General features: G+C 47.7%; 1 protein-coding gene across 1 annotated transcript; it reads right to left on the bottom strand.

Annotated features, from left to right (window-relative positions):
• Window positions 1–516: 516 nt before the first annotated feature.
• On the bottom strand, window positions 517–8,499 carry LOC104158927 (adapter protein CIKS-like; the record flags this gene model as incomplete). Its single annotated transcript, XM_009696698.1, has 5 exons — window positions 8,484–8,499; window positions 7,490–8,245; window positions 4,215–4,404; window positions 1,810–1,985; window positions 517–605 (listed from the first exon to the last, which is right to left on the bottom strand). Coding segments are annotated over exons 1-5 (1,227 nt in total), but the record flags the coding sequence as incomplete, so codon positions are not given.
• Window positions 8,500–12,878: the final 4,379 nt, after the last annotated feature.

The raw sequence follows: 12,878 nt of genomic DNA, 5'->3' as shown, positions 1-12,878 counted from the left end.
AATCCCTTTTAAAAGTATAACAAAGCAAATGAAACCATGAGCTGGGCTGTTTCATGAGGCTGTGTGAAATACACTGATCTTAGGTCAGTTTTGAGCAGAAAGGTATTCACATCTGAAGAACCAATGATGTAGTAGCATCGCAGGAAAAAAGCTAGGATGGGATGACATGAAAATCGACCTTTTTAAATGTTGATATTACAGATCAAATATAAGACAATGTTAATGGAATAGCTTACGAAACTTCATACTATTACCCATCTGGTATCTGGTGTCACGAAATGAAATTTTCCAGGGTCATTGTTAAAACACATTTCAAAGCGTAAAATTCAGTTAAAATAGCCGAATCATTTAAGCCACAACTTTTAAAGCCAAGGTTAGTTCATTCTTCTTTAACCTACAAAGTGTGATGATAAACAGGAAAACATTTAAATGGACAGCGTATTGCCTCTGCTTGTTAAAAAAATGTCTCTCTTGTCCCCTGGCTGAAAGTAATTTTTCTCCGGAAGGAATACTTACAGCAGTTTGAAATCCATTTACAAGCAGGAAGTTCACAAATTTCATCACCTCCACCGCTGTGTCCACAGAATAGGTTATAAAGACCTTGCCTGGGAGAGAGAGTCCGTATGAATATGCGCTGCGTTAACATACACCATTCGGAGGGTGAGACTTTCGCAGCCCTCCTTTTCCACCGCGCTGCGGGTTCTGCCCACCTACGTCTCTTCGGATTATTTCCAAAACGGATGCGGGAGAGCGCAGTGGCGCCGGTGCAGCCAGCACAGCCTTCCCGGACGGAGGGCAGGGATGGCCGAGGGCTGGAGGAGCCCTTGGGCATGCCGTACTGCCTCACCTGACGGCAGCGTGCGGGCAGGAGGGATGGCCGACGGCAGCAATGTCCTCAGCTGCCCGTGCCGTCATGGAAGGAGTTTTCTCACTAACTAAAGAATCATGTATTTGCAGGTGAGGGGAGACCAGCTGGCTAATCTAATCCAGCTGTGCGTGTATCACAAATGACACAAATTTATCCAGTAATTCCTGTACCTAGGACACACTAACTGGTAAAGTAGGATCTATCCGAGAGCGGTATCTGCTACTGTAACTCACCCCTACAGGGCAGAGACCTACAACTCTCTGGATTTGAAATGTAGTGTGCAAAATGACGAATAAAGGAAAAATTAAAACCTCAGGAGAGATGTGGAGGGTTCTGAGCAATGGTGTATCTCACCTGCTAGCCAGCACGGCATCAAGCAGGAAGCCGGTTTTCCAAAACCTGACTTTCCCGTAAGAGTTGAAGGGTAAAAGTGTCCCGGGGGCTGGGGCAGCCCCTCGGCCCCCGCTGCCCTCAGCCCGCAGCGTGGGCTCCCGGCCCAAAGCCGGGTCAGGGAGAAGCGGGGTTGAGACTCGACATATTTGTCTGGTTTGGGACCGGCAGAAACGCTTCACCCCTAGGGCTTGGTTTGTTATTTGTCTTTTACTGTAAGCTTCAGTGCCTCCTGCCTCAAAGGGACAGACATCCTGTTTAGCAACAAGTCATGAAATCTAAACGGTATTTATTTTTTGTAAACAAAATAACAAGCAATTAATGACAATTATGCTTTCAGGATTCAAGGGGATAATTCCATCCCACCAAACGCAAACGCTCACACCCTACAGATGTGACGACACTCAGTATTTTTTTTTCTTTTCTTGTTGTCTTTGTGTCTTAATGTTGTTCCCCCTGCCTTCTCCCCCCCGCCCCCCGGCACTTTCCCACCTAAAGCTGTCAGGCTGCGCTGTAAAATCTTGCGCAGAACAGATTGGCTAACCACTTACGCAACTCCTCCGGCAGATTGCTGGTTCTCAGGGTTCCCTTGGCTGCAGGGTTACTGAGAGGCCTCGGGACTGCAGCTGGAGATGGAAAATTGTCAGAAGGACAACAGCACGCTTCATCCGGGCCGCATGCCTTGGGGGGCAGCTGGCCATTAGGTAGCTGGTTGTATAGCTGGTTTCTGCGAAGAAAAGCAAGTGAGGATTTAAAAAATACTTCTTTTCAGGCAAAATTCAGATTTTTTTCTTCTTTTCATAACGCACTAAGAACTTTAACTGCATATTAGCTAGGAAAAGTTTCCGTAGAAATGCTTGGCTCAGCATTTCTCTTAGTTATTACAGCATCATCTGTACGGATACCTTGGCGACAGCCTGCCACGCGAAGCCGCTTCCTGCAGCAGCAGCATTAGCACAGGGGGTGAATGCCCCTCGTCGCTCAAAGCTCTTCAGTTCGCAATTAGCAGAAGCAAAGGCCGTTGCTGAGCGAGAAGTGGTGCCGTGTCGTGGATGTTGTTACGCATGTACGGGAGCAGGGCGGCACTTGGGCAACCTCTCCCCATTATCTAAAAGGTGCTTCATGGCACCTCAGGTGCCCTCAGGGTGTCCTGGGCAGCACAGGAGGCACAGCACAAGGTGGGGATTGGGAGACACGGGGGTACAAGGGCCCTCCACCTCCAGCTCTGACACAGCTCGGAGGGTCCCCAGTTTTGGACAAAATGCAAAGTTTTGCTAAAGGGAACAAAGTTAAGTTGTTGACCAGCAACAGCAGCCCCAGCGAGGGTTTCTCGTGTCAGGGTTCTGCACTCCAGACCTGCAATAACCTTGCCTAACATCTTCTCCATTGTAACAAACAGAAAGGGATGATTTTAGGAAGCTTAGCGGTTCTTGTCCTACTACACTTTGGCTTCACAGTTTAAGTCAATAGAAAGGGGAATCTGTAGAGATCTTTACGTGAGGTGTGCTTTGAATCTGCTGAGTTGAATCTGTTGGACGAGTGCTGGGTTTCTCTGAGAGCTTTTCCCCACAGAGCAGTGATGTTTAGTCAATCAAGCTCACTCTCTTTTTTTTTTCTTTGCCTTCCTTAAATGAATGATGACAGGCTGGTCACAGCATGTTTTCTGTTGTCACATTAAGATTTGGTTTATTCATTTCGGTCCAGATGTTTTCTGTTACAAAATACTCTATAGGCAAATATTACCAACATAGAACTGCCGTTGCTGGAATCAGCATGCAAACACCAGCCACGCAGCCACAGGACAGACCTCGCATATTCTGGATTTCTTATAGCAGAAGAAAGTATCAAGAAAAGCAACGTGTACCTCATCAACAGCCACAAAAAAGTAGCCTGTGGCTAATTTACAGATCTTCCCAAAACTTCACCTTATCTAACAAATGTGCCGAAAATTAGGAGCCTGTTTTTAAATTTTACTACTGCAAAGGAAAGCCGCTATTCCTCAGTATTTTAACATTTTCACACAAACTCTTCAGTGCAACTATCTCTGCTGCAGGTGCTGCCTTATCTTGCTGCCACTTTTCTGTCACAGCCCCTAACTTTTCACAGGCCAGAGCAGTGCGATATTTCAGCTGCCAGCCCTCTTTTGTTCCACTTATTCGCCCATTTTTCTGCCAAGACCATGTCATGTAAGTGGACATTTTCAAACACAGATGCCTGTAAGTTTAGCACCTCTAAAAGTATTGTGGCACTTAAATAAAAACAATCTGATTTCAGATGTCCTCAATACCTGAAGCTTCAATTTGTCTTCAGGTAGCTGAGTCTGGAGAAAACCCTGCGTGGGTACTATTTCCCCTCTGTTAATGACACACTTAGAAGCAGGGCGACGTAAGGCCCAGTAAATTAATATTTGAAAAGCCCTGGATGAAAAGTGCTAGAGGTGGTGCTTTATTACTTAAGAAAAGTCACAGAAAAGGCTGCAAACTGCAGTCTAGAGAGATATCACAACGGACGAGATTTTCTCCCTTTTTCTCTGCACTACAGAAGCGATAAGAAGGAAATCACTGGAAGCCAAGGCTGGTACGGCGTAAAGCTGAAGACTACAGTGAGATGCCGAACTGACCTTCGCTCTCGAGCAGGAGAGCTCTAAGGTTTCAACCGAGATATTTTTCAACCCCTCATCCCTTTAACCTTCAAGCATTTATCTTCCTTAATGCTGCATTTCAGGGTGTGCTTTAACAACATATCAGGTATCCGGCTTTGAAGTTCTCTAGGGTAAGGTCAGGCCCCTGTGGGGTGTAAAATGGCAAATAAAGAAAACTACCCAGCATCTCGCCTGTACCCCTGCAGCCCGGGCACGCTAACACTGCAAGGCTTCAGAATTATTGGTTCAAAGCCCACAGAATCAGATCAGAGGAGCCTCCACTGCACACAGCGCACCCCCCCGAGGTGTACGTACGGGAATCGAGGAGGAGCAGGGGAGGAGCACGTCCTCTGGGGTGGTCGGTCTGCCATGCCCTTGGGAGCACGAAGGTTTGAGTAATTTGGGATGACTTGCTGGGCCGGGCGGATAACTCTCACGCAAGGTCTGGGAACAGGAGGAAGCGGTTGCGATGTCTGTACAAAATGCTGGTAAGGAGCTCTGCCATCTGGGAGGGTGAGAAAATAAAGGCAGCAACTGTCATTTCAGCCAATACATTTTTGCCTCAGTTCGTGTTTATTCCTTTCCAGGCACGTCCTCCTTCATGTCTCGGGAAATTGAGCAGTTTGGAGGCATTTGCGGGTATCTGGGTCTGAAAGAAGCCAGATTAAGGAATGTTTTACAGTTTGAAGTTTCCTATTTCCCATTCACAGACAGCACGGTTCAGATCCCCACCCTGGGTTGGGCTGTTGGGACAACTGACAGTTAAACATTCAGGGCTGCTTTGTCCCTGCACTTACCATGCCGCAGTGTATTTAGTTTTTCTTTCTTTTTTTTTTTTTTTTAATTTCTTTTTGGCAATAACTTGCGAAAATGAATCATCCCAACGTTCTCATGAAAGCAGATGCAAAATCCTGGAACAAATCAGTTTGCAACACTAAGGCTAAACAGACTGTGATTATTGTAAATGAAAAGCGAAAAAATAATCTCTTGGTTTGTTACTTCACCCTGTATGAATTTTCTGCCTAAGTGACCTTTTAAGGCCTTGCTGCTGCTCCTGTTGCCATCCAGGAGGCTACAGGGGAAGCCCAATTTTGCTCAAGTCATTCTGAAAAACCGTGCTGTTGTTGGCCACGCACATGTAATGCTGTTTAATAACTAACATACAGTGGAACTGTTGACATAAACTGAAAGAGAAAGCAATGTAAGCAGTAGGTTTCCCAAACGGGGAAAACTTTTTTTTTTCCCCCCAGTCTTTCTGCTTGCGGTTGTCCCCCGGCAGCAGCCCTGCGCACTTCCCAGCGGCCGTGCGCAGACCAAAGTCCAGCCTGGCACGGCTTATTACCGCTGCGACATTACCGTGGTGTCAGCTGGCGCCGAAAGCTGCAGCACTCAAACACTCCTTTCCCCCCACCTAGACTGGTTTTTTAAATCCTTTTAGCTATTTTGGGGTCATGCTTTCCTTTTCCTAGCAGCCATGAGGATTAAAGTTTTTTTAAAAAGAGGAGAAAAAAAAAAAGCAAGCAAGCAAAGCTGTGATGAGATAGTCCAATTCCAGGAGCCAACACCTTAACAAAACCCAACCAACCCCACGATTGCAGAGATTCGTGATGAGATGTGAGTTGGCACTGAGATTTTTCTAGGAGATTTTTCCTGCTCGTCCTCTTAACTATTTGCAACGGGACAGGGTGAAAGAGGCCAGGAGAACAAAATTGGGAGTAAACACGGTGTTCTCGTGGGTTCCTCACGACCAGCTCTAGGGAAGGCAGCAGGGCTCTGGGAGATTCAGTTTGGTTTGCAGGTTTTTAGGCGAATGTTTCACCAGTTTCCTTTGGATCTCTCTGACGCTACAGTATTTTAATGGATGTAGCCACCACCGTTCAAAAGCGGGGCACGGCCAAGCGCACGTGCCCGCACACACCAACAGCTCTCATATAGAAATATCTGAAAGAACGGTCCCCGGGCACATAGCACTGCTGCGAGGACTTCTTTGACTTCAGAAGCAGTTCTGCTCTTGTATCCCAAAGAGCAGGTGACCGGAGCCAGCTTAGAGCCCCCGGGCACTGCTGCCCTTCCCCGGGCGAGGCTGTCGCGACACACAAACTGCAGAGCCTTGTTGTGGGTTGCCACTGCCCAACAACAATCTGAAACCAAGGAGCTGTCAGGAGGTGATTTACGCTGTACCGGGCACGTGAGAAACAGGGGCACAGTTGCCAGCTTCTCGGTCCTGACCAAAGCTGCTCCAGCCATCTGAGTTTATTTTATCCTTTTTGCCTTCTGGATATGGTTGAAACAGTAGTGATTTTTCTAAAGAAAGCCTTTCAGAGTTCCTGCTTTGAAAGAAAATGGCCTCATTCAGTAAATGTCCTACTTCTCACGATGCCTGCGCGTGGAGGAGGTAAATGGAGGTAAATAGTGAGGGGTGTTGTGCAACCAGCTCTTTGTTAAAGCTGAGCTGAAAGGAGAAGGTACGAAAAGAAAACCAGAGGACATTTTGCAAATATTCGGCTGTAAACACTGATGAAAGTCCCTCGGTAGCCCCTTCCCCTTTACAAGGTCCCAAGATCAGCAGTGAGGCTCTGACACCCTCTCTCCTTCATATCCCTAATTATAGCACAGTGCTGCAATGACAAAACTCCTTAAAGAGATGCAATATAAATGCTGTGGAGTCAACAGAAGGTTAGGAAAAAAAAAAAGGGTTATCAGAACAGGCCTACAGCTTTTTATTACAAAGCCAGCCCAAAACAGGTTGCGGTCTCATGAGTCTAATGTAATATAAATTATATTAAAACAATGATACTGCTGTTGAATGTTCAAAGCTCACTTCATAACAGATAAAAATCTCAGAGACTGAAAAGGAATACTAATTAATAGCAGGCTGTAAACTGCATTGTAGTCTCCAAGAGCCAAAACACCCATATCGATGGAGTCACATCAGCGTTCAGTGATACAATCACCAGCAGCTGAGAGGGCTCCATTTTAAGTAATGAGCTTTCATTTCAGCCGACAACAGAAAAAAAAATGAGGATGATGGATGTCACGCTCTTTTCACACAGAAATAAAACACATGGGTGAGTTTGGTCATAACGCTGGGAGATACTGTTGATACTGTTTACAGAGATCAAGGGTAACCTCCCATCCCGAGTCTGGCAGGAAATTCTCGACTTTGGGCATCCAAGGGGGAGCAAGGAAATCTCTGAAAACAACAGGAATTAAGTCAGTAGAGGAGGCTGCTGAATGACTGATGCAAGGAGGAAGGAAATGACTAGAATATGAAATAACAGCAGGGAGAAGGCTGTGTATGCCCAGCGTGACCGACAAAGGCTAGTTTCTAGGCAAAATCATTAGTCTTCCTTTGATGAGTAACTGTGACCTCTTTAACTTTTTATCTGGCTCAGAGATTCTGCAACAGAGAGTCCGGCTGCATAACCCGAAAACCTGGAAATATAAAATGGACTGCAAATACGGTTTAAAAAGGTTAATATGTGCATGCCATGCATTGCCATTAAGTACAGTAGGAAAAACACCAGCTTGGTGCATGACGGCTGTGATACACCCGGCAAACCTCCCGTGGGCTGAGCGGTGCTACTCACATGGGCCCTGGGGCTGTGGCTCGGCCGGGCAGCGGTGCCCAAAGCAGCCGTGGGCTTGTGAGGGGCCGTTGGGATGGAGCAAGTGCTGGCACATTGGGCACTGCCGATGCTCGGGTCCAAAAAACTCTCTGGAGATCAGTGGTCCTGGGAGGTCCTGAGGGTTCAGCACGGACACCAGCGGTAAGGGGGGCTCCAGGTGCCGGATGCCCATGACGTCTCGTGACTGGGAGTTGTACCCCGTGTCCATGGCCCCCAGCTCTGCTGGGGGTCTGTTTCCTGAGGGCTGCCGTGACTGTGAACTCCCTTGGCTGCTCTCCTCCAGCGAGTCCTCGGGAGCATCAGACAAGCTCTGCTCTGATTTACTGGAGTTGTGCCCGATGTCAGCTGAAAGCTGTGATCTTGGCTGCATGCCTGGTTTGTCCATAGCTACAAGATGCATCTTGGAGGGAACTACTCCAGCTATTGATTCACCGGGGGAACAGACGCATCCATTTCCATCGAGATTAGTATATTTTGCCCACAAGCTGCTGTCCGGCTCCACGGACCGTGCTGACTGATGACATGCTGGCGCTCTGCAGACGCACGATGGATTGGCCACAGGCTGAGGTGTCTGAGCAACACACAGTCTCTGGGACCCCTCATCCTCCATATCCTCTCCGGAAGGCTGCAAAGCCTTTTCCAAGCCATGTTCAGGAAACGGCGACCATGGCATGGATTCATCCACTTCGACTGGTATGCTTCGACCCACAAAAGTGCCTGAAAAAGTGGGAAGAGAAACACGGTAGATGGACAGCCATACGGACAAATGCCTGTCGTCAGTCATCACTCAATGACTATGAGCTGGAATACCGAAGAGCAATATGTATTCTCTATATTCTTTATGTTTTTTAAAAAGGCAGAAAACAGCAAGAAAGGTCTGGCTGAATTTTGGCAAAGCAAGAAAGTTGGGGATTAGCTGGAGTGTGGCTAGCACAGAGTTATAATTTGGACTAACCTGACGCAGAGGCCATTTCCGAGTTTTGTAGTCGTGCTGGAAACGAGAGTCAGCTGCCTTACTGCAAGGCCAGGCTTTTCCAGCAAACTGGAAAACAAGAGAAAGGACTCTTGTGAATATGATACAGTTTCACACAGGCAATAATCCTAAAATAACTCTATCTCAGAGCCTGGAAAAGAAACACTGGTTAGCGTTCTGGAAATTGCATTAGGCAAAATGGGATTTCTGGAACTTACTGTTCCTGCTGAGACTGGAGAGGGGAAAAGCACATGAACTGTCTCGCAGAGGTGACTTCTGCACCTGACAAAAGAGCAGGCTGCTTAGGTCCGGAGGTTTGTCTCAGGCATATTCCAGGGAATACAATCACTAGCAATTATTTTACTCCGGACCTTCTAATAGTAACTTCACCCTGATGCCTCGAATCTAAACTTCACTACACACCTAGCTGAGCAATTTCAACTCCAAAGCTTGTTTCCAAGTGTTGCTGCTTATCTTATCAAACCACTTCATCCAGCCTATTATCACGTGGCTGTTGTTATTTCAAGTTACTGAAAAGTAAAAGACAATTTAGAGACGTTAGTTACTGTTTGGATTTTTTTCCCCTTCCTTCGGAATTGGCTTGGGCCCAAACATCAAAGTTATCACTTCCTTTTGGGGGTGCTGTCAGTAAATTTGGTCCGGCCTCTGCTCCACCTTCCTGCAGAACGGGAGCAGCAGTGATGGGCGAACGCCGGGTGGGCGTCGGGCAGTGCAGCCGTCTTGTACAGGGGTGCAGGTTAGCTTGCTCCCAGCAAATTTTATCTGTTACCGTGGAGTAGAGAGAAGCAAGCCCGGCGCTCAGCATTTCCCCAGCCATTTTCCTTCTATCACATTGGAAAAGCTAAAATCCCAAGTAGGAGAGTTATCAGAGAAGAATGGACTAAGCACTCAAGCAACGGGAATGACAACAGAAGCTGGCTTGAAAGCCTGGTAAAGAAAGTAAAAATCACAACAACGGTTGAGGGGCTTTTAGCAATCCAAGGATTTCTCCCAACTTCAGACACAGTAGCTTGTACAGAAAGGTCAAACGAAGAACATCTTCAAATGCCTGCACTATTAAAAACAGCTGAACAGGACCACAGAGAGGTATGAGGCAGTGCCCCAACCTTTACCCTGGCTCCCACAGCGACTCGGTAAAAGAAATGATGTGCCCCATGCCATAGACCAAGAGTGAGGCTTTACATTCATGCTGATCAGATCAAATGACATGTGTTTCCCCCTGAAAGTTCCTCTGGCGTAGAAAATTCTGGGTGTAACATTTGCTGGGAAGCAGAACAAAAGCTGTGCTTTGCTGCTGGGCTGCAACGTAAACAGTCCTCCTCCGTGTAACTTAAAACCCATCTATGCAGAAGATTTATCATGTATTCATACATATCTTATGTTACAATAAGCACATCCACAGGGAGAGTTATCCTGGGATAATTACAGTGGGATAATTACGCCGGTGAATTTTCCCATGTAGGCAAGCCCTCAGAGCAGCTACGAGTTGCACCAACGCAGCGAACGCGCTGCTGCTCCGAGAGCGGCAGCCCCCGGCGCGAGCGCTGGGTCTGGTGCCAAACCAGCTCCTTCCCGTACCCGCACCCAGGCCTGAGATCCCGACGGTCGGCTCACCACCATCACACAGCTCTGCCGGCGGTTTGCGTCCCTCTTCCTCTACGCCACGTCACTAACGCCGGCCCTGCTCGCTGAGTCACCGTTCTCCGACAGTCGTAACCAATGTGATGGGAAAGGGGAAACCTCGAGCTCTCATAATCAGCACAGGACCGTGACAGGGACTTGGGCGGTGGTGGCACAACGTCCGTAACCTGGGGCCTTTGGTCAGACGGCAGCTTAAATGATGACTGCCCTGCGGTGGTAACTCCCCGGGACAGTACAGCGCAAATTCAGACTTACACGAACCGGGGTGTAAAGCTGCCGAGCGGGCCCCTGCCAGACTTGGAGAAGCACCTATGAAGGTTAGGTGTCGACCTCCCTGCAAGGCATCTGCCTTTTGCTCATCTCCACAGCTTTGTAAACCTGATCCTTGGTTCATCTGGCTTGGAAGTGCCTGCTCAGACATGCTCTGACTCGTGGATATCTCTGTCTGTTTGCTTGTAAGCTGACTGAGGTGCACTCGAGCAGCACAAACCATATCGCAAACCCTTATTCCCCTCACTGAGCATCTCCAGCGAGCTGGTTCCTTGTGCAAAATTCACCCTGGTGCTCACAAAGCACAAGCTCAGCTGCGGGGTGCCAGGGCACAGCTCCATCTCTTGAGCCACACGCCTTGTCTGAGCATCCCTCCCATTAGATATAATCCTTAGCAAACACCCAAACATGGCTTTTCAGAAACAAGTTTGCAATGCCTCATACACTAAGACGCTTCTTTGAAGGTCTCTGAAGTAGTCAGATCAAAACGCTAGAAAACGCTTTGAATTCAGATCCTCTATATTCGACAGCCTTTAGTTTAGCACCGTGAGAAGAAGAACAGATTTCTGCAGAGAACTTGGTCCAGAGCTCAGTGAAGTAAATGGGAATCTCTCTATTGACTTCAGTAGGTTTTGGATTGGGTGTCAGATGGGATTCAAAAGTTATAAAATTCCTTTGGAGGTTACAATTTCCAAAGTTTTTGGTCTTTGTTTTTTAGTTCCACTGCTCACATCTGGCTATCTGTGAAACAGATCATGCACAGACTGTGTGAACCTAATGAAAGGCACCACGTGGGCAGAAAAAAATCAGACTGGTTTTCTTCAAATTTGTTATTTAGTGTATTTACTCTGCCTTTTGGAGGAGGTATATTGAGACTTTATTAAGCTGTACTGCAAATGATCAGCTACCGAACTCTTCAAATCGCTTACTTCAGAATAATTTTAAAATGTCTTTCCTATTAGTTTGGCCCTCTGAAAGGGTAAACGCCTCCTTATCTCTCAGATCTACTTAATATTCAAACGACAGCCTTATTTCCTTCCTGTGTAACACGACCTAAACATCACGAAAATTACTCCAAATAGCTGAGTAAAAGTAGTTTGGTCAGAGGGAAGAGAGACCTGATTCCCTCACTTGTGTTTTTACCTGCAAAAGCTTCTAGTTTTCTTAAATATGATTTTGCTTAGATCCTGCTGCAGGATAGCTGAGCAGCAAAAGCTGAGCTTTGATACCCACGCACAGCCCCTGCTCCCAGGGGCCGGGGATTTCACCGTTAAAGCAGACACATCATTAACAAGGAGGAAAAGCGACTTCATCCTCCTCCTCCTCCCTCAGTAGCTCTGGTTGGAGAGGGAAGCTGTAACAACAGCAGAGCTCTGTCTGCAGAGATGGCCCTGAGGATAAATTAACCCCAGGACACGCTGAACACTTTTTGAGCAACGCTGGCAATCCTACATGGATGGGAATTCCCGAGAGAAATCCCCACGCTGCTGGAAATGTTACAGATGATTCAGAAACATCCTCCTCCAACAGCAGTGCTTCAGGATGTTCTTTCTGCTCCGCTGAAGATCCTCAGGTTTTGGAAGAAGACCCAGTGCTGAACCCATTATCCCGGTGTTTCATGTTGCCTCATGCTGCAGAGTTTCATTAGGTTCCCTTTGACTTTTCCAGCTAGCTTATCCTGCAAGTATAGTTATTCATAGGACAGAAAAATCGTTTGCTTAGATCTCCCGTGCTGAAGAATTAGGGTAAAGAAATGTTTCAGCATATTGAAATACCCTCAGAAACCTGCAGCATGATCCCTTTTCTGGCACGGAGACAGCTGGAGAGCGTAGTCGTGCCCAATCTCATTTCCAAAGACACGGCAGCTTCAAGTCAGATCATGATACTGCCAGAAAGCTTCAAGAATTTAATATCCCCCCTGCACCTATGACTATGCAGGAGATTACCGATAACCAGCTGGAGCCGCTGCAAATATGCTTGCTCATAATAAAGTGAAGAGGCCCTTCCTAAAGGGACAGCGTAGCCAGGCCTGGACTGCTCTCAAAAAACGCTGAGGGAACTCCTTAAACCACCCTTTCTCCGCTCATACAGGCAGTTCTGCAACATGCATTAATTCGGCAAATAACCTTCTCGGGTGGGCGCCCAGGGACCCCCGCTCCCGGGCAGGAGCCCCGTCCCAGCTCCCTGGGGCGGCTTCCCCCAGCTGGGGGGTTCTTAGCGTAGCCAGGCCTGGACTGCTCTCAAAAAACGCTGAGGGAACTCCTTAAACCACCCTTTCTCCGCTCATACAGGCAGTTCTGCAACATGCATTAATTCGGCAAATAACCTTCTCGGGTGGGCGCCCAGGGACCCCCGCTCCCGGGCAGGAGCCCCGTCCCAGCTCCCTGGGGCGGCTTCCCCCAGCTGGGGGGTTCTTGCCCTGCTCCGGGCGGTTGGGGGGCTGCC

This window comes from Cariama cristata, unplaced genomic scaffold, assembly GCF_000690535.1.
Source record: "Cariama cristata isolate BGI_N322 unplaced genomic scaffold, ASM69053v1 scaffold42523, whole genome shotgun sequence".
NCBI classification, from domain to species: Eukaryota; Metazoa; Chordata; class Aves; order Cariamiformes; family Cariamidae; genus Cariama; species Cariama cristata.
Note: the sequence above shows the minus strand (reverse complement) of the source record. Positions and strands in the feature narration are given on the sequence as shown.